At 33.6% G+C, this 25,600-nt stretch overlaps 3 protein-coding genes across 4 annotated transcripts; 1 reads left to right on the top strand and 2 right to left on the bottom strand.

The window, feature by feature from the left end:
* Positions 1–3,630: 3,630 nt before the first annotated feature.
* LOC100242915 (pectinesterase QRT1) lies at positions 3,631–5,643 on the top strand. Its single transcript, XM_002264261.4, has 5 exons — positions 3,631–4,156; positions 4,324–4,519; positions 4,623–4,826; positions 4,940–5,175; positions 5,249–5,643. The coding sequence occupies exons 1-5, from the start codon at positions 3,861–3,863 to the stop codon at positions 5,394–5,396; spliced, it is 1,080 nt and encodes a 359-aa protein (XP_002264297.1). The 5' UTR covers positions 3,631–3,860; the 3' UTR covers positions 5,397–5,643.
* A 170-nt stretch (positions 5,644–5,813) lies between these two features.
* Positions 5,814–12,030, bottom strand: LOC100265203 (uncharacterized). 2 transcript variants are annotated; one of them, XM_010646249.3, is made up of 7 exons: positions 11,878–12,016; positions 10,744–11,083; positions 10,004–10,098; positions 9,807–9,929; positions 7,919–8,743; positions 6,791–7,007; positions 5,814–6,678 (listed from the first exon to the last, which is right to left on the bottom strand). In XM_010646249.3, the coding sequence occupies exons 2-7, from the start codon at positions 11,036–11,038 to the stop codon at positions 6,152–6,154; spliced, it is 2,082 nt and encodes a 693-aa protein (XP_010644551.1). In that variant the 5' UTR covers positions 11,039–11,083; positions 11,878–12,016; the 3' UTR covers positions 5,814–6,151. The 2 variants fall into 2 exon arrangements, with proteins under 2 accessions (XP_010644551.1, XP_010644550.1); XM_010646248.3 differs by having other exon boundaries at positions 10,744–12,030.
* Positions 12,031–14,879: 2,849 nt separating this feature from the next.
* LOC100260002 (DNA-dependent metalloprotease WSS1) lies at positions 14,880–24,397 on the bottom strand. Its single transcript, XM_002264346.4, has 5 exons — positions 23,962–24,397; positions 20,761–20,956; positions 16,197–16,629; positions 15,914–16,038; positions 14,880–15,257 (listed from the first exon to the last, which is right to left on the bottom strand). Exons 1-5 carry the CDS (start codon positions 24,114–24,116, stop codon positions 15,066–15,068), a joined length of 1,101 nt encoding a protein of 366 aa, XP_002264382.1. The 5' UTR covers positions 24,117–24,397; the 3' UTR covers positions 14,880–15,065.
* Between the last annotated feature and the right edge of the window lie 1,203 nt (positions 24,398–25,600).

Genomic DNA, 25,600 nt, shown 5'->3' on the forward strand with positions numbered 1-25,600 from the left:
TGAATGTGAATCAAAGCTTTCACATAATAGTTGGATAGCTTCTTCTACTCTGTCAGGCTTCTTGGATTTAAAGCAAAATCATTATTCTGATATCAAAAGATTTTGTTAATTATTGTTTTAAAACATTATATATTAAAATAATGCTTATTTCAATTTTTTTATTATTTAAAATCCTTAAATAATTATACTTATTATATAATAATATTTATGAAAATAATATAATATTCTTAAAAATTATAAAATAATTAGATACACAAGTTTGAACATGTAGATAAACTAAATATTATTTTTCCTTAAAATATTATATATTATATATGTTGTATTTAATCAAATTTAAAATATTAATAAATTTATATTTATCCTTATCATTTAAATTGATAACATCAAATATAAAGAATGAATTACTATTATTATTTAATCTTAACTTTTATAAATAATTTTAATCTTTGATAGTATATAAATTATATATTTATTATATCACCACTTCGACCACGGTTCAACCATAAATCCGATTGTTGAATTGTGAACCGATAACTTTTCTGATTCAATGATCAGTCCAAAGAGAGAGAGAAACTCAATGAAGTGAAGACCTAAAATATGTCAAGTTTAAGTCAAGTAAACACCAAAGTTAATTCACCTTCGGCCAAGATTGTGTTCTTGTAAAAAAAAAAATTTATATATATCAAGAATAAATTTTTTGCTACCAAAGTTGAACTATTCATATGTCAAGGCTCAATTGTTCATATGTCAAGGAAGTTTGTTGCATATGAAATATGTCACCAAATATACATGCGAAGAACCTATATATATGATCTTGTACTCACATCAAATATGTAGAGATAAAAAACTATACATAGTGAGAAGAACTTATACATGATCTTATACTCTAATCAAATATATTAAAAATATATATATAGGTAAGTAGTTAAATATATCAAAAAAATCTTATAGTTATACATGATAAAAAGAAGTCATACATGATCATATAATCTCGCAATTGCTACTTGCACATGTCATCTCTACTCCACGTGAGAAAAAGGTTGGCTAAATTAACTTTTTTTTTTTTAAATAATAATTATATTCCCTTTTCATTCTTTTGTAAGCCCTATTTTATTTTTATTTTAACCTTTTTTTTAAATGCAAAATGGAGGATAAGAGAGAGTTAGGATTTGGGTAATTAAACTTGAAGTTAAAAAATAATGGGTGAGGGATAATATTATATTTTTATTTTTTAAAAAATAAAAATAAATTTATTTGTTCATATAAAAAATATATGCTTGGAGGACAATAAAAAAATATATGAGATTTGAAAATGCTATCTATTTTAAATTTGTCGAAGAGTATGATATAACATATAGATTCATCATCTTTCTAAACTATCACTATGATCACGACTACCCATGGAATATAGGGTTGAACACCTAGGCAAAAACCCCCTGCAAGATACACACGGAAAAAAGGGTTTTTTTTTTTTTTTCTTTTTTCTTTTTTTCTTTTTGCTTTTTAATTTCGGGTAACTATCTTTTTTTAATCATCACATTTTTTTTTTATGACAACGAAATGTGTTTTGTATAAGATAGAAAACGTTAACAAAAATAAAAGTAGCATTTTTAAGAAAATTAAAATACCGTTAGATAACTATTTTTGAAAATAATTTTAAAAAATAGTTTTTAATAATAGTTTTTAAAAATTATTTTCTAACGTTTTGTAAAATAAAACTTTGTCGAGAACTTGAAATGTTTTTAACATATTTTTAATGTTTTTAAATATGTTTTAAAAATTATTTTTATGTTTAGAACTTTATTTTTAATAATTATACATATTTATACAATTATTTTTTAAAATAGTTCTTAAAAAATAGCTAAAAATGTTATTTGAAAATATTTTATTTTTTGTTATTAAGAAAAAAATATAAAATAATTTTCTAATTATCAAAAGTGTTTTCCAAATTTTTTGTTTTGAAAAATAGAAAATTATTGTCGAAAACAATTGTCTAATAGATCCTAATTATTTTAAATTTTTTTAAAAATTACTTATATTCCAGTTTAATTATGATCATTTGAAAATAATTCTTCATATTCTATTTTTTGTTTTTTGTAAAATTATTTTATTATATTAATGATTGAAAAAAAAAGTATCAAAGTTAGGCTAACTTTTGTTATAACCGAAAGTTGTTCTCGAGAAAGATTTTCAAAGTTTGAGAGTTGAAAAATTAAACTTTTGATGAATAACTATACTTTCTACATGTTAATAAAAATTCACTACCCCTTTTAAATAAAATATATCTATTTATATTTATAAAACCTTTTTTAGAATTACAAAAAGTTTTCTAATTTTAAAACATTTTAAAGATTCTTTTTAGAATCAAATATCAATTTAGAGATAATCACAAATTTTAAAATTACAAAAAAAAAAAAATTAGAATTAAAAATATAGTAGAAATCAAATTATGAAATAAAAAGTATTTTTTTCTTAATTTCTTGTATTAGTCATTTTAAAAGTTTTATCAATCTTAAATATATACTTATCTTAAATTTTATAATTCTTAATAACCTGAATCTAAATTTGATAAAGTTCAAGTTGTTTTGAAACAAATAAAACTCAAAAAAGTGAGTTACATCCGATTAATAAGAAATGAACAAAATTATCAACTAAATAAAATACCGTAACAATAATGATGAATGATAAGTCATTCTACAACTCTCTAATTCACTAACCTAATTGCATTAGGATGATCAAGTCCAATAAGCTGAAATCTTAATTTATATCCCGCTTCAAATTAATGGGTCATTTTAGAATTTTTAGGCTTTATTCCTTTCCCACAAGTATCAAGAAAAAAATATTTAAAAAAATTATTTGCTTATGTTTATTTTTACAATGAAAAATATGAAAATTAGTGAAATTAGTTAAAAAAAATTATTTATTTTTATATAAAAAAGAAAAATAAATAAATGAAATGAGTTTGAAGTATATACTATATAAAAATAATTTATTAACTATCAATTTACCTTTTATTTTTCTCTATTTATTTCTTTTTTCTTTTTTCTTTTTATTTTCTTAATTACCTTAACATATAAAATAACTGAAAAAAAAGTAAGATGAACTTGAACTAACGTACAAAATCTAGTTAAATTACAAAACCAAATGACATTGAATCAAACTCATAAATTCTAAATCTCAACTAATATTCATGTTTTCATGTGGGGTAAGACGATGATTTGATTAGAAAGAAAAAATGATAATGAAAAATTCCCATTCTGTGTGATTTGGGTATGCCCCTAATTTATCGAGAATTCTATATATTTTCCAAGACAGAATCTTTCCTTGAATCTATGTTGGTGGCGAGAAAATGGATTCGTGAAAGACCAACAGTTACTTGTTTCACCCACTACTTCTCATGTTCGAAAAAAAAAAAAAACACACCAATGGAAGGAGAGGGAAGGCCTAAATTAACTGGCATTGATTATGACAAAGATGGTCAGTTTCAGCTCAAGAAAAGCAAATAACTGTAGATTAACTTGAGAGTTTCTTAACTACTCATCAACAAACCACCTTCTCCATTATCAAAACCTCCACTCCCATTAAAACTGTTCTTTATCAGTTCTTAGATTTCATGCTTTCTCCACAAAACTCTCATGACTGACCTTTTCCCTCCTCCACATCTCTATATCTCTGTTCCTCTTCTTTACCTCAATCTCCTTCTGTTTTTTCTTCCACACTCACTGTATAAGTATGCTCATTTCTTCTTCTCACATGTACAGGCTTTGAAGCACCATTTCCTTCCTTTGTGTTCAACTCATCTGTTCAGAAAAATCTGAGACACCCAGAAGGGAAAATATTGAGTTTTGAGGGAGGAGCATATGGGGTTTTCTGGGTTCAGTGCAAGCCTTTGTGTTGTGGGTCTTATCTTAGTTCTTTCAGGTGGTGGTTGTGAAGGAAAGGCAAACGACAACCTGAGATTCATTACTTGGAGTGATTTCACAGCGCGGAGGGCTAGACCCTTGTTGACTGTGAAATGTCGGAATAATACAACCAAAGTTATCGTTGTGGACAAGAATGGAGGGGGTGATTCAGACACAATTCAAGGTGCAGTCGATATGGTTCCCGTGCAAAACAAACAGAGAGTGAAGATTCAGATTCGTCCTGGAATTTACAGGTCTGTAAATGAAAAGGTTGTGCTTCTTTTTGTGTTTCATTTCCTCAAGAAGGAGACGAAGAAAAAAAACAGTTTGTTTTTCAACCTTGCAGTTGTGTTTTGGGATCTAGAAACATGGGTGTGGAGGTAGTTATTTAACTGCATGGTCTCTCTTCATTTCTGTGCAGAGAAAAGGTGTATGTACCTGCATCCAAGCCATACATTTCATTCATTGGGAGCCAAATTCGGTCTGATGATGTGGTGATTACTTGGCACGACAAAGCATCAGATTTGGACTCCAATGGGTTTCGATTGGGAACAGTCAGAACAGCTTCTGTGACTGTAGAATCTGATTATTTCTGTGCAGCAGGGATCACCATTGAGGTTCCTTTGATACAATGGCTAGTTTTCCAGTAAAGCCAAATACTACTTGAATGACCCTTTTTTTATATATATAACTGATATGTGAATACTGTACTGCTTGCAGAATTCAGTGGTTGCAAGGCCTGGAGTGCCTGGAATGCAAGCAGTGGCACTGAATATAAACGGTGATAAAGCCATGTTCTACAATGTCAGGCTCTTGGGAGCACAGGACACCCTCATGGATCTGTCTGGAACACACTACTTTAACCAGTGTTACATCCAAGGAAGCATTGACTTTATCTTTGGTGGGGCAAGATCAATCTATCAGGTAAAGGGGTTGATCTTGATCATTTTGATAATAGAAATTACTGTTATTGCTTCAATCCAAATGTTGGGTATTTCTGTATGATTCTGATACTTGAAGTTGCTGTGTTGAACTAGGGATGTGTCATTGAATCAATAGCGACAACTTCAGGAGCAATTGCAGCTCATCGCATGGAATCACCTGACGATGGCACAGGATTCTCCTTTGTAAACTGCACAATCATTGGAACTGGAAAAATCTACCTGGGAAGAGCTTGGGGTAAATATTCAACAGCAGTTTACTCAAACAGCAGGATCGCTGATATGATAACTCCTAGCGGATGGAGTGACTGGAACAAGCCAGAGAGGAGAAGGTATGGATATCAGAATCAATACAACTAAATTCTCAATGATTTTAACCAAGGTATTGGAACTGTGCAAATGCAGGACTGCAATGTTTGCAGAATTCAACAACACGGGCAAGGGAGCAGATAGAAGTAGAAGGGTTAAATGGTCCAAGTCTCTCAGCCTGGAGGAAGCCATGCCTTTTGTGGATTTGAACTTCATAGCAGCAGAAAAATGGCTTAGACTATAGAGATCTTGTCTCTAAAACTCCGTCTATTCCCCTATTGTTTCAATTTTTTTCTTTTCCATTATACACAAGGGGCAATTCATACCGTCTTACAGGCAAAAACATGCTTTGTTCAAGGAGTATTGGTGTAGCTCCTATAGGAATTAATATGTTCAAACTGAGCCTAATGGCTCTATGGTGAAATACGAAAGAGATAAACTTTATATTATGATAAATGGGTAATGATACATCAACCTGCTAGTTCTTTTCATGAGACAAACAGGAGAAATAATTTCTCCAAGGCTTGTACATGGATAAGGATGTTTTTATGCACTTTTGAAACACTTCAAATAACTATCATGCAGCAAAATGGAACCAAAAGAGTGGTTGTAACACTTCAAATGACTATCAGAGTGTGTTCCAGAGGTCCAAGGAAAAAGGGAAGCAAAAGAGACTAATTCTAGCACTGTAGAATGTAATTTAAATTTGTTGGTACAAGGAAACAATCAAGAAGAACATTAGCCAGTCACTAAATGAAAGCCTTGAGTGAGATTTTTACTCATCAATGGGCTTCTAGGTAACATAACAACAGAAACATCACAAATAAAATTCTAAATGGCTTCTGTACACCTACAAAGTCCCCTAAGTCATATCAAAATGAAATAAACTCCCCTCCAGCGCCATCAACCAACTATTGCTATTTACAAAAATCCAAACCTCCAAAATATGAAGCTCCTTCCCAATATCAACCACCACCACCACTTCCATAAGTTGTTGGGCTATGCCACCACTTCCATGAGCTCCACTGCTACACATTTCTGTCGAGCAGTTTCAAAATCCTCCAGGTCTAACTCACAATCATTGTCATCACCATCATTGTGGTCATCTTCATCATTGTTATTGTTCTCGTCATTGTCATCACCATGGGCTTCATCTAAATTGTCATTATTATGACTATCATTGACATGATCAGCATCATTTCCACCCCCTCCATCTTCCCGTGATGGCTGCTTCATTTCATTAACACAGTCCATGTCTTCAGGGAAGCCATAGGAACTGACTGGAGCAGCTAAGTCCAACTTATCTTCAACAACATTTTGCATGGTACTAATGGGAGCTATAGGACACAAGACAGCAGCATCCTTACTACTGATCAAGGAGGTGGAAATCTTTGCATCTGGGCTAATAGCTGCATATATGGCTGACAGTATATCAGGCTTTGCCTCAATATCAACCCACTGGTTTCCTACCCAATCTCTAGAAATTCTTAAATCCTTGCTGTGCATATTCAAGAACAAGTTTTCACCTAATTTCCCCATAAAAAAATTACATTAGAAAGAGGTAAGAAGGGATAAATAGAAAAATGGAGAAAAGAAAGAAAAGAAAAATAATTGCATAAGATTTCCCAACAAGCATACCAGGGATGTAAACTTGCAGAGGACCATCTCCTAAGTTGTTGGCTTCAGTTATAACGCCCTCCCACCAGCCATCACTCCACCATGCATCCACTGGAGTCCCAACCTTCAAAGCAACATCTGTTTGAGTGCTAGAAGGGGCTGGTCGAATTGTTGGGCGGCCCAAGCATCTCATGCCAAGTTTATCAGGGGCAGCTAGCTTGAAAATTGAGGTCCATTCCTACACAAAGGAAAATGAATCAACTTACTTCCCCAGGGAAGAGTTTTCGATTCATAACAGAATTTGAATGCATAACCTAGACTCATGATATATATTCTTCAAGCAAAATGGTTTCTTTCTAAGTAAACCCCAACTCCCCCCCTTCCCCTTTTTTTTTTTTGCTAAAATGCCTGTTTTGTATGACCCACAGCCAGAACAAGCACCAGATTTTCTGGTTGACAATGCTGAGTGCTGACACTATTCACTTGCCAGCCTATATATATCCAGCCAATTCACTGAATATTCATAAGCAACAAGTAGATACCCCTGTTTAAAACCACACAAATTAAATCCCCTCCCAGAATTCCAATATTGAAGCAAAGATCAGTGTGAAGGGTTCTTCCTAAAAAATTTCTCACACAAATATGCCACAATATATTTCCTTACCATCCCAACTTTACCACCTATATTTCCCAGCACAATATCCAGTAAAGTGGAGATGGACATCAGAAAAAATACATTGATTCCAAAGGGTGAACATGCGTTCAGATGTTCCCAACACATTACAGGCACCAGTAGATAGACATAAGATATCCAATCTTCTTGATGACAAGTCATCCTTGATATGTGAGACTTAAGACTGGATGTTTTCACAACAAGAGGGGGAAAAAAAGGAGCAAGTGTGTATTTGGATTTTGGAAATACAGGGTTTATTAAAATAGGGCCCAAGTTGTAACCCGGTATTCCTGAACTAGACATCCCAGACTTGATCCAATTACTGAACAGCTGAAAATTAACATTATTATAGTTCAAAACCATTTGAAATTATTGTGTATGATAAAAATTCAAATGTAAATTTGCTAAACCATATCTAAAGGGTTTATTCAGATGGGGAAATAATTTTAAAAGGTGTTTCAGGCATCTGGGCATACCTCAAGATTGCCACACCCATCTTCATCCTGCACATCAACATATCTAACTTTCATTTGTTTACGACATATCCGTAACACTGTGCACCTGAACCAGCAACCTCGAATGCCACTATCTTGACACAACAATTCTATCTTTTCATCAACCTTAAATAGTGGGTTAGGCCAAGGGTGGGGCTCAACATGTTTCTGGGAAAGTAGCCGCCGACTTAACAAATCATATTTTAAGTTCATGTGTGGAGATTCATACATCATCATCTGGCTCCCTCGACGAGGTATTCTGGCACATGAACGATCATTCACAAACCTTTGACGCCCTCTACAACTTCTAGTCCTCTTAGCTCCCTGCTTTACATTGTCACCGGGGCTTAATTCTTCATCCTCTTCTGCAGTTGGACCATAGCAATCAGAATTGGGCTTCTGGAGAGGATTGAGATCCAAACAAGAGAGAATTGCTTGATCAAAATAGCCACGTAATTTACTCAAATCAAAGGGTTTCACCCTATGGCTTCTAAACTGTCTAAAACAAAGATGAACTCTGGATAAGAAGGCGTGTGGAAAAGCCGCTAAGCATTTCTCATAATGTTCAGGAGTTAAGACTATGGCAGGACCGTCGACACACTCAGCACTGATAACCTGTGCATAAGGCGTGATGAACACTTCTTTTGGGTGAGGATTTCGTAAAGGAATTACACCCTTGACTTCCTGATTATGGTGAAACCACCTCACTCTGACCTTTTTCTGTCCCTTCCGGTCTTCATACATATCTTCCAGATATGCAAGATAGTGATCCTCCTCTTTGGCCATGACAAACACAAAGGATTGTATCTGAATATCAGAAAAAAGAAAAATATTGAGAAATTGGCCACTGAAAGAGAAAATTGTACTAACATGCAGCTATCATTACATTTAGATCTCAAATAAGGTTTACACATCAAGGCTTGCCTCAGGCCAATTCATGGGAAACTCAGACTGAGAAAATTTAGGGATTAAATCCCTTAATGTTCATTCTTGAAATATCAAGCCCAGATGGGGCGCAACACTTTGTGCTTTGATGCTCATGTTACATATGAGGCACAAGGCTTGCCTCATGATGATGTTCATGATGCATATGTGCTTTGAGCTGTGATGAAATCACATGCTATCATGGAGCTGCCATTATATTAAGATCTCAAAAAAGATTTCCATGATGAAGCTTGCCTCAAGCCTTTGCATGAGGACAATATACTGAGAAAGTTCTGGAATGAAATCCCTTAGGCTCAGTTTGGATCTTGGAGAGAGTTTAAGAAAAGTATGAGGAAAACAAATTAGAGAGAAAAAATGGAGGAAAGAAAGTGAGGGGAAAAAAATAGGTTTAAACGTAATAATTTATGTTCACATGTTTTCCTAAATTAATCTCTTATTTTCTCTCTTACATAGAAGAACTTGAAAATGCATGTTTCTAAATATTTTTTCTCATATTTGATTTTCTCTTCATATCTTAGACGGTAAACAAAATATGAGATTTAGATCACTTCCTACTTTTTATCCTCATGCTAGTATTTACCAGTATCCAAACATAACCTCATGTTTTAATGTTCATGTTACATATGAGGCACATTATACATTCCACATGGTTCTTTATAATTTCATTGTCATTTCCTCCATTAAATTTTTCTGGAATGAAAAACAGCAATATATAGCTGATTACAACACTAAGTTTTGTTTTAATATGTGGACAACTATAGCAACTAACTTTTTGTATAAAACAATTGCCACAAGAAAATTCTAATGCAGCATTTTTCCTGCTTTTTTCAGTTCATTCTTTTTATAACACAAAATGTGATTTAATCATGAAGCTCCTAGGCTTACATGTCATACTTTCTCTTTTGAGACATTAGCTGATACTTACCACTATTGTAGTCCCATTCCTGCAAAATGACGGGTAATGCTTGAGCTGTTTACCGCATGTCCATGCAACACCTGACCATACAATGTCTGAATCATGTCCTTCCAGGTTCCTAGCAAACCGACCCTGTTGCACAAGTGTCAGATAAAGAAAATATGCATTGATCTGGAGCTAAAACAGAACATAACAGAAATAAGTACCGTGTAATCTGGCATATGGGCCCGTCGAGCACCAAATCCAGTCATTGCAAATTGGGAAGATCCTAAACCTTGTGTCAGATCATTTGATGGTGATTCTGTCATTAAAAATGTTATCAAGATTTAATCTTCATTAAATTCAAATAAAATCTTTGTCAAAGACATGACAGAAAATGTAAATAAGAAATCAATCTATCACAAGAAAGGCAAGGAAGAAAGACAGTATATCACAGACAGGTAAAAAAAAAAAAGAAGTAGCAAGAGGAGCCAACACCCTGGAATCACTTAAAGAAGCAAAATAATTTCGTAAAATGCAGACTGATTAAGCACCAAGAAACATTCTTTCCAGATTCCAATTTTCTCTAATTTAGGAAAAATCAGTATTGCAAAGAATATTCTTCAAAAGACAAATCACAGAGAAATCCTGTAAAGGAAAAGGAGCATTTTTGACCAAGCTCACAAATTTGCTACCCAGGAATCCTCCATGCACTTCTTAACACAGTCAGCATTTTTCTTCTTAATGCTGAAGAGTCTAATGTGTATTGAACTTTAACATTAAAAAATCTTAATCAACTTTCATGGACGTCCTCAATGAATTCAAATCCTAGAAACTGATACAAGAGAAAAATGCAGGACTATTTTGCATAAGGTCATGGTTTGCTTCATAAAAATATTTCTACAATGGCAAGTAGACTGAAGAAATCATGAGAACCTGAGCCTGATGAAAAAAAAAAAAAACTTACCCGATCCATCTCCAGGCAAATGCTGCTTTGATAGCATAGATGTGAGCCAATCCACAACTTCCCGCCTGGATCTCCATTTGAAGCCAGCATGAACAGAATTTTCCGACCCGTATGCATTCAAGAACTCATCAGCAACAACGTAGAACATGTGTCTGACACTCCTCTCAGTGCCCACAACTGCAAGGATGAAATTCCCAGCAGAATCCTTCAAGAAATAGTGAACCACACGGTGGCCACGCTCTTGGGAGACAAATTGCTCTTTCCACTCCACAAAACATTGACCATTTGCAGACATTTTTTTTAACAGAAGTCACCAGAGTGCTTAACAAAACATCAAACCCTAAAAGAAACCCAAATTAGCTAGCTGAAGATGTCCCATAAAATCTGTCAAAGGGGATCAAACTCAACCGATTTTGTTGTCTAAATCGCTAACAATATTACAGAAATTGAGGGAAAAAGTTACAGCCTTGAAACAATTGGGCACCCCAATTGGATAAATCCTAGGAAAACCCATGGGTTATCAGCTCAAATTCAAAGAAACTAGCTAAAAAGAACTTGGTATTTTACAATCCTGAAACACAAGCAGCAAAGACCTCTAAACCTACAAGCAGATCAGAAACCCTAATTACAAGGCAGCAGATAACCCATAGAAGCAGAAAAAGGCTCCACTATGGAAAAAACTCAACCCTAATTTGCTAACCCTAGGAAAATCAATGATTTCTCAAACCAAAATGGAACAATTCCAACAGACAACAACTGGGTCTTTTGCAAAACACACCAAAACCAAGAAAACCCAACTCCTAAAAATCTACAGGCAGATCAGGCACCAGAAAAACAACCTGGGTCAGACCTAGATACTCCCAACTCAAGAGACACAAAGAAATGATTTTGACTGTCTTTTCCAAGAAACCCACCAAAAAATGAAATGGGCACCTAAGTTTAGAGCAGCAGGTACAAGTTTGCACACCTAAATGGGGTCTCGCAATCTTTTGGGACCTGACACACTTGGTGGTTGCAGTACTGCTTTGAAGGCCTCAAGAAGAGAAAGGCAAACACAAAAGGTGTTCCTTCTGTTTTGGAACGTAGGGGGGAGAACAGAGGAAGAGATGGGAGAAAGAAGAAGAAAGATGATACCTTGAAGAGGCCGTGAAAATGGAAAGTGGAAGAGTTGCAGAGTTTAGGAAGTTCACATCCCATGTAGGTGATGAGAGGGAGGAGTGAACAGGTAGGGGAAGAAAAAGTCCCTTGTAAAGGGGGAAAATCTTAGGTGTGGTTGCTTAGACGTTTTCATTTTCAAATATTAAAATATATATATATATATATATATATAAGATTAGTTAAAATTTTTCCTATTTTAAAATTATTTTATTTTTATAATAAAAAAATGAAAATTTTGAAATAGTATATAAAATTAATTTATTCAATGTAAATTTTTTTTTTTTTTACTTTTTCTTTATAATCTAAGGGTTTATTTGATGCCCGTTTTTTTAAAAATAGCTTTTTAGAACAGTTTTTGAAAATTATTATATTATGTTTTATAGAATAAAAATCTATTTTGGAACTTAAAATGTTTTTAATATTTTTAAAAATAGTTTTTATCTATTGTTTTATTTTTAATCGTTTTACATATTTGTATGATTATTTTTTAAAACAATTCTCAAAAAATAAATGAAAATAATTTAAAACAAATAAAAATTGTTCTTTAAAAATGCATTTTTTTCTATTCTTGGAAATAGAAAATAAAAAATAGTCTATTGTGAAATGTGTTTTATTTTTTTATTTTTTACTTTGGGAACAAAAAAATTATTCTTGAAAACAATTGTCAACACAAGGTGAAATTAATAATTTACTTTTTTGAAAAATATTTTACTAATTATTTTCACATGAGTCTAGGTTAAAAATATTTAAGAAAATGAATTAAGAGTTATTAACAATATTTCATATTATACTAAATTTTCATAGTGGGATGTTAGGTGAAGTCTATAAAAAGAAAATGAATAAAGAGTTATTAATCCTCTTTCATATTGTACTAAATTTTCTGGGATGTTTGGTGAACCCTATTCAATATATTTACAAAATTATGGGTTTATTTGCTTTTTGAATTAAGTTTTAAAGCAGTTTATTTTTAGATTTAGATAAAATTAGAAAATTTTATCTTAATGGGAAAAAATTAAAATTTTTTGCCTTAATGAGAAAAAAAAATCATTTTTTCTCTCTTTTTTTCTTTTCAATTTTTAATTTTATTAACACTTAAATATGGTTAATCCTCACATAAAATAAAATAAAATTTATTTTTGAAAATTTTGGATAATTCGTGTTCTTGAAAAAAATTAAAATATTTTAATTTTGTACAATTTGGATAAAAAAAAGAAAAAAAAAAAAAGAAAAGGATTTACTATAAGGCAAAATCGAATCATTAATTTCAATGAAATTTTTAATTAGAAATCCAAAACATACTTCACACTTATCTTGATATCCATTAGAATCATCAATTCTAATTAATTTGAAAAAAAATAAATAAAAAAGTTGGGATTTATACATATTTGGATCACAAATTTATACATTCCAAGATAAAGCATATGAAAATAAATTTTAACTTAGAATTTTTTTAATATTTTTTTAGCAACTAAACATAATTAAAAACCCTAATTATTATATAATTTCCAGTTTCCAAACAATTATATACTTAATCATTATAAAATTTTTATTATGAAAGCAATTCTTGGGATATTTGGAAATATGTAATTTTTTTTTTCAAATTATTAGGTTTTTAAATAGAATAAAATAATTGATTTTTTAAAATATTTTTAACATGAAAAATAAATAAATTTAACACTTACCAGTATTAAAATCTTAATAATAATAATAATAATAATAATAATTAAAGAAGGTATCATCTTAGTTCAGTGTGGGAGTAGTATATACATACAAGGATACCTAATACCTAATCAGTCATGATTCAAGCCTCCAATGTTGGTTGTCTGTTTGTATGTAAGAAGTGTGTGTCCAAAGATTGCCAAACCAAAGCCCCCATCAGCTGAAAAATGAGGGTATTCAACTAAGATGTGAAATATTCAACTCTTCATACTCATATCTCCTTTCTCTCTCTCTCTTTTCCCCCCTTTTGACCCTTATCGCATGGAAAACATAAAATTAATGCCTGCAGTGTTTTGGGGTTGAAACAAGTGTTTCTTTTTCAAATCTGCACATCCTCTCATTCCCACAGCTTTAGGTTTCAGCACTTAACTTTTGCAAGTCTTGGTAACCCAAGTGTGATTCCCACTTAGACCAACCACATGCTTCACAATCTTTCTCTAAAGATATTTAGAGGAAAGCCAATTAGTTAAATGACTGAAATTCATCCCATACAAAGCATAGGAGTTAGAATGAAAGTGGGTGATGTTGTTATGTGTGTTATGGCATGTGATTTGCTGGATCCATGGCAGATGATGATGGTGACTTGCATTGCAAGTTGTGGGATTTTCCTTATCTAACATCACCATTTCTGTATATATTTTCTATGATCCCAATCGGGAAAATGTTAAAAGTAACTGAAGTTCAGGAGGGTTGATCAAAAGTTTCATTCTTTATCCAGCTTCTTCACATGAGCTCTGGTTATTATCACTGTCCCTTTCTGTGGTGGTTCAACCTCTCTCACCAAAATATCAGGTGCTGGGCCCAGACCAGGCCCATTCTATTGGCCTCTTTCAATTTGTGGCCCCAGCCCAAAAGCCCAAAATTCTGAGTAGCCCAAATGTGTGCACCTGCTCCTGATATCCACCAAACCATGAAGATTGCTATTGCTCACATGATATTGAATCAAAGCCTTATTCATAATTGCCGAGCACGTACCTCATCAATGGCTTCTTTGGCATGGTCAGTGGCTTTGCTGCCATGAAGAGGAACGCATGCTATCTGCTCCCTGTATGTGATTATACAGGTATAAAAATAGCATATCGTCTAGCTTCTGAGCAGTTTTGGCTTTCTCTTCCTAGTGGCCAACCTCACCCCCACAGTTGGATCTTAAATGTAAGCCATCAAGCCCACATAATGGTTAGGTACATATCAATTATAATTATGGTAGGCAGGATGGGGAACGGTTGAGGGGTATTAAAGGCAGAATAAGGAATAGGTACTTCACAGTAGAACTTTGCTTTTCTCCTCAAGCAACAACTATACTTCTTTGTTCATATTTAAATCCAAAACATGATATGAGAACCATTCTAACCAAACTATAAAGGTAAATATCTCCAAAAAATGACAGGATCATAGTAGCCATATATATGTGCAGAGAGTTTATGGACCATTTTGAGGGGTACCTCTCAAGTGCCAAGATTGGGTGCACGAGTTGACACTGGTGGGCCATGAGAATATCTCCACTGTCCGCATGCACCACATTTGTCTAACTCTACGTTGTTTTCCAGAGTACAGAATTTACATGACCAGACTTTGTACTTGATACCAACATCTTTTGGCTTCTCAGTGCTGCAAACCTTGCATATAGGAGCTAATGGCTGCAGCAATGCACCATCATTTACAAGCAAAAGACACATGAGTTCCAGTGGGAAGGTATCCAAAGCAAAGGAAAAAAGTAACTCTGCTCACAAAAACATTAACATAAAGCAAGATGAATCATAGGAAAAGACATGAACCCGGCTTGTTAGAGACTCTAAAGCAAGGAGCAGCGGCAGAGGCCTGGAAATTAATCTGGGGTGGGAGTGCAAGATTTTGTAAGTTTATTTCAGGGGAGGCACCAAAAAAATAAATAAGTAAAGCAAAACTACTGACTGTAGCTTAATGGTCAAGGCTGACTCCTTTGAGTAGGGGATAAAAAGTTCTCAGAGCGAAACAGGGGGTTGGGGCGGTTTGTTTGTGGTGAGTCACTTGCCCCCTTGTCCATCAAGTGGCTCCCGTACTAGCAAGGAGCCAATAGAGTTAATGCAAGTTTTGAATGTCAAAGATGCTATAAACATATCTCGTCCACTTCCCCAACCCTAGAGATATGTAGGTTTGCACCTAGTGAAGCTAGAGTTAGTTATTGAAATAGCCAAATACAATAAGCAAAGTAAAAAAAAAAAATTCAAAACATGAGAAAGAGAGAGGGAGAAAGAGTTGAGATCTCCATTTACCAATTAAATAAATTCATGAGTGCAATGATTGAAATACTTACTGGATTCAACAAAGTGCAAATTCCACACTCCCACATAATCGATTCCTCAGTATTGTGAGTTGCATTGTGGCCAAGCACAGACCCAGAGGCTGAAGCACACTTGGATAGATCCACAAAACTTGATCCTGGATAACAATTAGAAGATGAGAAAACAAAATATTAATCTGATTCACAACTTTTTTGAACCTTGTATCATGGTTAAGTATGGGGTTCTGAAGTTGAAGCATATCCATGATGCATGTATCTGGATGACTACTAAAGGACCAAGAAAATGGCCAGTTACCAGTTTCATGACTTCTTTTTCGAGATGTCACATCCAAATCAAGTGCACCTCTACCACTACCATGACTTGACATTCCAGCACTTTGCTCCCTATGTACATGCCTGTCAGAGAGATCAGAGCTACTTTCACCACCCTCTGAAGCTTCACAACTCTGGGAGCCACACCAGATATCATCCTGTAATCTCCTTTCTGCAGCCATTGCAGCAGCTTGTATTGGACTAAGTGCATCCATGATACTGCTATCACCTCCAAGGCGTTTAGGACCAGATGGCACTAGAGATCCTAGACGGGCTCTCTTTTCTGCAGCAGCAAGTGCAGTTTGGCGTAGAGATGAAACAGGAGGTTGACGAGAGAAACCACCCAAACGCCTCCCAGGAAGATCAAACCCCTCCCCTGTTCCAGTTATGCCCTTTGCCATCAGCTCCTCACACTCCTGCATGTGGCAATAAGCATACCATAGAAGTAAAAGAAGCAAAATAAAAAGAAAAATAAACAACGTCTAATAATTCTTCAGCTCAAAACTGGTTTTCCCAAAATTTTCATTTGATTCATTCTGAAATAGAAAATTATGCCTTAGTGTATCCAAAATCCATCTCCATGCCATCTACATAATTTCCAAAATAGGTATGACTTCCCAACCCCAGCACAAAGTCAACCCTCTTTTGCAAGGCCTAACTTGTGTGAAAAAGATAAGGAAGATTCATACTCAAGCTATCTAGACAGAAATATAACACAGAATAACCAACAAAAAGATCATAAGCTATGTAAACACATACAATATAACCATTCACCACTAGAAAATTGAAAATATTTGAGAAAGCATCTACAATGGGAATCACATTTTAACTAAGTACTATAATTCTTACTACAACGAGGTTTAATGGGAAATTTTCTACAACCATAAGTATAGCATATGTTGTAGTGGGAAATCATATAAAATAGTAAGTTGATAATGGACATATTTTGCATGAAAGTTAAATAGACTAATGAGCATCAACAATCAAACTGAAAGCAGAAAGCACTAAATATCTAGGTCCTAAACTTATCCTCTTTTCTCCATTGACTATTACTACATTTGGGTCTTGGAAGGAATAAAACAATGAAAATACAATGTTTCCTTATGATCTTGAAGCATTTATCTTCAATTCCTCATGCTGTACTAATAAGGACTTCTCAAGGGCCTTTTCTCAAACAAAACACAAGTCAAGCTCCATATGTTTAGCTCTGCAATGTAAGGCAAGATTGGCACTAAAGGAAACAACTCTTGAATTGTCACATCAAAGAATTGGAACTTTGGTTTGCAAAATTCTAAGTTCTTTAAGCAGGGAGTGAAGCCAAACTGTCTCTATTGCAGCATTAGCTAGGCTTCTATATTCGACCTCTGTGCTTGATCTTGAGGTTAGTTTACCTCTTTGAACTCCAGGTCATAGGACTGTTGCCAAGAAAGATGCAAAATCCAAATGCAGATTTTCTATCATCTGGATCTAATACCCAGTCAGTCTTGTAAGAACAAGTTCAGTGGCTTAGGTTTAAATACCCTTCAATGGATCAGATAATCATAGGATGAACATCACCATGAGCATGAGATTCAGTTTGACTCTCACGAGTTGGTACAAAAAGGACTAGAGGAATTTTAGGAGTGGCAAAGGTTGATTTAGAGGCTGGAATAGGAGAACCAGCACCAGTTGATGATGGAGAATGCTAATCTAAGGATCAAGAAAGTTGGTCTGGTGTTTGAAGCTTAATTGAGGAGCACGATCTAGAAAGTTGGTCCATTAATTGAAGCTTAATGGACCAAGAAATGAGGTTCCTGAACTAGCAGAAGTTGACTTGGTTTGAAGAAGTTTGATTTGGTGATGAGCAACAATTCAGCTTGAGCCTTAAAATGGAGGAATAATTAACCCACCTCAGACTTACATTTGAGGAAATAAATGTAAGTATAATGGGAATAGACACCAACAAAGCTTACATAATATTTAAACCTATTTGTGCAACACATTGGTGCTGCCCCCTAAAGACTAGAGTGGACCAGCTGCAAAGGCTCAATGTAAATAGTATTGAAATAAAAACAAAAAAACAAGAAAAAAAGGAAGTTTGTGACTCTTTCCAAATTACCAAGCAAAGCAAAAATAAAATTCTTGATGATAGAAACAGGTACTTCACCATCAGATAAAATTTTCCTTACTTGAGAGGCTAAAGCTTTGTTTGGGAAATGTTTTTAAAAACAGTTTTTGATAACAGTTTTTAAAAACTATTCTCAGATGTTTTGTAGAATAAAGGTCTATTTGGAATTCTAAAATATTATTAACTTGTTTTCTATGTTTTTAAATATCTTTTAAAAATAACTTTTATATGTAATGCTTTATTTTTAATCATTCTCCATATTTGTACAATTATTTTTTAAAACCCTAAGAAAACCAGTGAAACAACTAAAAAATATTCTTTGAAAACACTTTTTTTTTTAAAGAATAAAAAACTGTTTTTTATTTTTTAATTGTCAAACATGTTTTCCTGCTTTTTTTATTTTGGATAATAGAAAACTATAAACTATTTTCAAAAACAATTGCCAAACAAAGCATAGACGTCCAGGCTTTTTATGCCATAAATTTAGAACCTTATTACTGGAATTTAAATAAACAATTGATTGATTAACAATTGAAGAGATTGACTTGGTATTGGAACTAGCTGAATACTTTAATTCACTAGCAAAACCATAAAACTCGAAGTAAATGTTAAACATGGAAGACTAGACTTGATGTGGAGGAATTGATCTTAGATGGTGGAGAAATGGTACAATCCTTCATGGAGCTCCTCTTAGAGCAATGGCATTCCCTATGACTTGTTTCTTCACAAGACAAAAAGTAGGGTGAAGTTCAAAGAAATCTCCATTATCTTTTGCAAATTGACTCTAATAAGTGTGAGGTATATCTAAGAGATTGGAAAGAGCAAAAACTTAAGAAGAATTAGGTAAACAAAGAAAGAAAGACTAATATAATTGATTGTCAAACCTACACCATTACCCATGCAAAATTTGTTTGTATCATGATACTCAAACCAAAGATCAAACATGCTCAAATCATTGGTTGTATGGTTTGTGGCACCCAAGTCTGAGAAGCAAGAATTGTTAGTGAGCAAATCGAAGGTGGTGGCCAATGCTGCAAAAGGATTAGTGTTGTTGGTTGCATTCCCATGTTGTTAAAGATGGAAGGCCTATTGTTGCTTTTCAAGCTTGAGAAATTTGGGGCCAATTAATAATAATATTTTTCCTATAAAAAATAATAATAATAATAATATTTTTTTTTTCCCATAGGGTTGACATTGAGGCTTGGAACATTTGTTCCAAGTTATTCCTTAACCACAACCATTGCATCCTGCACTTGGTAATTTATTGGTGGTTGTTCTATTAAAAGGTATTATTGCAACCATTAAACTCTTCTGTTGATTTTGAAACATCAAATTCATTGTTGGTTGTATGACATTAGTGTTTGCTATGTAGTGCTCAATTTAATTCTCATGGGCAAGAAATAAAGCACCCACATCAGACAATGAGTCTGGTTCCAACCAAGAAGTGGTCAAGACAACCACAAATTTGCATTCAATGCTAAGCCCAACTAGTATGTAGAGGATTTGATCCTCTTCTAAGATCAAATCCTTATTGAAGCAAGCACATCAGCACACAACTTCATCTTTACAAGATACACCCTCATGCTCAATCAACCTTTCTTCAAACTCTGTAATTGTAGTTTATACTACATTAGCTTCGCTGTGTGTTGTGAGGTAGACTTTCTCTAAGGTGCACCAAATATCACAAGCAGTGCTGCATCCAACCATGGAAGCAAACATGCTTGCAATCATAGAGGAGAAAATTGATGCCTCCATATGAGAAAATTGTTGTCAATCAAACAATGCCTGACTGAGTTGTTGGGTTTATAATCTGAATGTTCTAGGTATTAATGGGATTGACTGATACAACTATTTGGGTTGTAGGATTTGAGGTATTGGAAGATTCAGTGGCAAGTGTCATTGATGAATGTTGTGCTCTGATACTAAGGAAACTAGCAGAAATTCAAAGAAGTGGAGGCTAAACCATATTTGAATAATGGATACATACAGATATTTAGGCATAGAATTAACAAACTAAGCCAATACAACACAAGTAGTTGGCAAAGGAAATATTGCAATCCCTAGGCAATTATGCTACAGGACATGAAACTCTGAATATTCAAGAATAGGACATAACTAATTCTTGATAAGTTATGGAGCTAACCTTGCATTATCTCTAACAAAGACCTACAAGTTAAGTACAAAAGCATAAAACAAGATTACAAAAGCGTCTACAACGGTATAACCCACCCCCAGGTAGAGCTTTTATGCAACTCCAATAACTCAATACATACCTATATAAATAGATTTTTTTTTTTTTTTTTGTTAGGTATTAAAAGGGCTTGCATTAGAAATGCCTAAAAGGCGGTGAAACAAAATGCATACATATATAAATAGATATAGTGTATATATATATCAGTTATCATTACTTGAAACAAGCTGTGGAGTAGAAGAAAAAAACCTTTCTGATTTCATCCCAAAGCTTGTAGAAATCTGCATTATGAGGACCATGGACATTGTGGCAAAGCTCATGAAGCATGGTATCAAGAATTTGATCGAATGGGAAGAAATCCCAATCTCTGTTGGGCCTCCGAAGTCTCAACTTCACATGAATGCCACCCCCTACATTCAACCCTAGAAGAGCCGGATTGTTTGGGCTGCAATTTCATTTATTCATTTTAATTCCATGGGGGAAGAAAATAAAACGAAAGGGCAAAATGAACAATGAAGTGAAACAAAAACAGCTTGAAAAATCTATTCGGTGGCTAAGAAAGCATCAAAAATTAAAAAGGAACTTCAACTGAGGTTAGAGTTGTAATGCTAGCATTCCAAATTTTCTACTTACCTTTACCTCAAGTTTCTTGGCAACCAAATGGGATATAATCTAAAATCCAAGTAAAAAAAACTTAACCCTTTATTACACATAAAACATAGGAGAAAACAAAAAATGTGATAGAGACAAGTGGCAATCACCTGTAAAAGTTTAACAAAGGCATAGAAGATTAGACTTTTAAGGCCCAAACTATGTTCTGGCATATTTATTAAGCAAAGCAGAAATATTCTACCGATAACAAAAAATGTGATGCACTGGTTCAAGCTTTGCGGCACTTGCATCATTATCTTCTTCCAAAGGTGTTTGTTTTATATTCTGATCATGAAGCTCTCAAATATCCAAACTCTTGAAGGAATTTTAATCACCAACATGGGCAATGGGTCTCATTTTTATAATAATACCCCTACGTCATTAAGCACAAATCTGGTGTTGTGAACAAGGCATTTGACACTCTTAGCGGAGTGGTGTATATTCTTTCTTCCATGGCTGCACAAGTCGTGGGATTTAACTCACTCAAGAGAGCTAATCCTTCTTGCAAAGATTTTAGAATTATATATGCTGCTCTAGTAGCTGGAAATTTGGGAGAATATGCTGATTTTTCATTATATGATGGATATCTCTTCTAAGGGACTCGATGTTGCCTACCCAACACATCATTCCATGAGCATGTGGCATGAGAAGATCATTTTTGTTGGCCAGGTTTGAAAAGGGATGTGGCTGAGAATGTCCCAAGATGTCAATCCTGCCAAGCAGCCAAGGGAAAAAGAAAAATACAAGTCTATGCATGCCACTCCCTGTACCAAATGAGCCATAGCAAGACCTAAGCATGGATTTTGTCCTTGCTTTGCCAAACACTATCAGAGGGCTTGATTGCATAATTGTGGTGGTAGATTGTTTCTCTAAGATCACTTTATCCTGAGCTCAAACACTTCAGATGCTATCCACATTGCTAAACTCTTCTTCAAGGAAATTGTCTGCCTTCATGGTTTCCACTGTTTCCTAAAAACCATTATTTTCAATTGGGATGGAAGGCTCATGAGTTACTTTTGGCAAACTTTTGGAAATTTCTAAACACCAAATTAAAATTTTCTTCTGCTTTTCACCCTCAAACAAATGTCCAAACAAAAGTTATACATGGAAGCTTGGGTGATCTACTTTGCTGCATAGTCGGAGAAGCTGTTATTAGTTGAGATCAAATTCTTCCACTGGCTGAAATTGCATATGATATCTCCATGAACTGGTCTACTGGTTGTAGTCCATTTGAGATTGTAACCTGGATTTCTTCCTATAAAGCCTATTGATTTGGTTCCTTTACTAATGGACATATGAACTAGTGTTGAAGCTGATGCTTTTAGCAGGCATATGCATGAGATACATGATGATATTCGACAAAAATTCGTTTTGAGCCATGAAAATTATAAGGCATATGCTGATGTGACAAGAAAATTTTCTGAATTTATGGAAAGTGACATGGTTATGGTGTGAATAAGGCCTAAACAATATCCTAGAGGTGTCTACAAGAAACTCCACTCCAAGAATGATGATGCCTATAAAATTCTCAAGAAAATAAGCTCCAATGCTTATGTACTTGGCTTGCCAGAAAATATGGGCATTAGTAACATTTTCAATATTGAAAACCTCACCCCTGATTCCGATCCTAAAGCCACTACATCAATTAATGATCCAAATGCTCACCTCCCCCCAGCCCCTTGATTATTGAAAGAGAAGATAGAAGATGTAGTTGATCACCAAATTCTTTCAACTGGGGCAGGGTGTTAGCAAAGTATCTCGTGAAATGGAGGGGGAGACCACTTTCAGATTGTACATAGACCACAAACAATGAGTTTCATCAATAGAATCATGACATTTATGAGAAATTCCATACCTTGTAACTTGTCAGGGTTGAGCTTCCTAAGTTGGGATAGTTGATGGAGACAAGTGGCAAGCACCAATAAAAGTTTACCAAAGGTGTAGAATATTGGACTCTAAGGCCCAAACTATGATTTGGCACACTTTGCATGATGGTGAGCCTAATTGAGATTTTATGTGATTCAATGTGGATTTCAGCCCATGTTTTGTTTGAGTCTAGTCAAAGGGTCACAAGAGTTCGTATTTCCAAAATCATTAATGTTTCATAGTTTCGTGAGTCTTTCGTTGTCCATTTGGATACACTTCCTGCTTTTCATTTTTAAAATTAGCAATTTTTATATAAAAGTAAAACATCTCATATTAAAAGTAAAGATTTTACCTTATATCTTTCTAAATCGCCTTCAGAAATTTCAATGGAAACCTCTTGGAGGTTCGGTATCTTATATAAAAGTAATTACTATTTTCTCATTTTAAAAACAAAAAGTGTATTCACACCAACACTAAATTTTTTTCGTCAACCAGTTCAAGTTCTTTAGTATTACAGTGATTAGTTCACTCTTTAAGGTTGTAGTGAATAAAGCTGGTCAGCCTATTTTCTAAAAGGATAATGAAAACACAAAACCTTCCTGCCTTCAATTCTAGTTTGTATGAGATAAGCCCAAGGTTTCTGAGGGTGATTCGTAGAGTCCCATCATTTTTCTTTTACTTATCTATCTGCATTAAAATGAACTCAAATTTTGTATACAAATCTTTTCGAACAAAACAGTTTGAAAAATAAATTCCCACAATTCAGCCATCAAACGGAAATAATTACAAATTGAAGTCAATCAAAGCTCAAACCTTGATTACCCTTGAATAATAAGAGGAAAGGGCAAAGGAGCGGAATTTCGTTTTCATTTTTCGTTTTGTTTTCCCTTCATATATTCTCGGGAACCAAACAAATGTTGAGAAAAAATTTACCAGAATTCAGAGAGAAGCTTGACTCTCCATTTGTGTTTCCGCATAATGGGTTGGACATGTTTGGCTACCCTCTCCAGAATCTTCCTCGCTTCATCTTCTCCAGCCTTTTTCAGGGGCTTCACTTCCCATACCTTGTTGAGATCGCCCAAATTCATGTTTCAGTAATCCAAAACTCTAGCTTATCAATCTGAGCAGTAAACGAAAAACCCTAGCAATTGACTCGTGGGTTCAGATTTTCACTGCCATCGGCGTTTTGAAAACCACAAGGCGTGAAACTCCAGAGCTTTTTTTTCCCCGGAAAGTGCCAGAATGTCTTTTCAGCGTTGGAATTTGAAGGAAAAAGGAAAATGCTTTTTCATTCGCTTGTTTTTAACCTTCGGCGGGATTTTGAATTCATGGCCGAATAGGAGAGAAGTTTCTTAAGTGGGAATTTTAGGGAAATGGAAAGGGAATTGGAATTCAACTTTTTTTTGTTTACACACATTTTTAATTTTCTACTTGAGAGTTGAGAACACTTTAAATAAATTATTTTAATTAAAATTTATTATGGTAACTAATTATTAATAATTTAATGTGTGAAAAATGAAAATAAATAAATGTTAATGAAGAGTTAATATGTGTCAATTATATATTATATATGATTATATAAATAGATAATATATCTAAATGTATATTAATAATATAATTACGCTTGTTTGAATTATTTTATATTTTTTTAATTAATTTAATTTTTAATTTATATTTTTATGGTTGTTTTCAATTATATTTACAATAATATGGATGGGAAACTTTAGTGAAGGAAAAAAAAGTATAATATTCTTTAAATGTTTTGATAATTATTGTTTCATTAAAAACCTTATTAGTAATTGCATAACCAAATCTACTAAATATCAATTTCACCATTCTTTTAAAGCTCAGAGTATAGAAGATTTTGAAGGAGACATGCTTAGTTCTGGTTGTGTACAATTTGCAAAATACATAGTGGATCAATAACATTAAGACAAAGGCATTTTGGACCAAGTAGTTCTTTATTGTCTTTAAGACAAAAATATTGTTTTTTAACTTCAACTAAGTGATTTGTCTATATGAAAGTGTTTCAATACTTTCTATGTGTGTTAACTAATAAATCAAAATTCCATTTGGAAAGTGTTTGATATATAAACCAAGACAAAATTTTGAGGTTGTTTTAATAAGAAAATTGATATATATTGAAAGATATAAAAGAAATTATGATATATATAAGTATTTAGTAATTTAAAAATATTGATAATTTTATTAATAAATTTAAATTTATTTTGTATTAAATTATTATATAAAATACATAATTAAATAATTAGCATTAGTTTATTTATAATAATTTTATTTCAATTAATTTATAATATATAATATATAAAAGATTTTATATGTATACATATATTATTTGTGTATAAGTAAACATCAAAGCTCATTTGCCTTGGTGATAAAGGTTGTTCATTTCAATCTCAAGGTTTTAGTTGCTTTAAAAAAGTAATCTCACATTGTTATTGGGAGAGAAAGTAGAGTTATATTTAATAGGTTAGTCCTAGGATTTTCCACACATGCTACTGGGCTTAGGCGTGTTGGTGTGGCAATGGGTTGCCCCTTGAGGCTAGGCTTCGGA

This window comes from Vitis vinifera, chromosome 19 (genome assembly GCF_030704535.1).
Source record: "Vitis vinifera cultivar Pinot Noir 40024 chromosome 19, ASM3070453v1".
Classification (NCBI taxonomy): Eukaryota; Viridiplantae; Streptophyta; class Magnoliopsida; order Vitales; family Vitaceae; genus Vitis; species Vitis vinifera.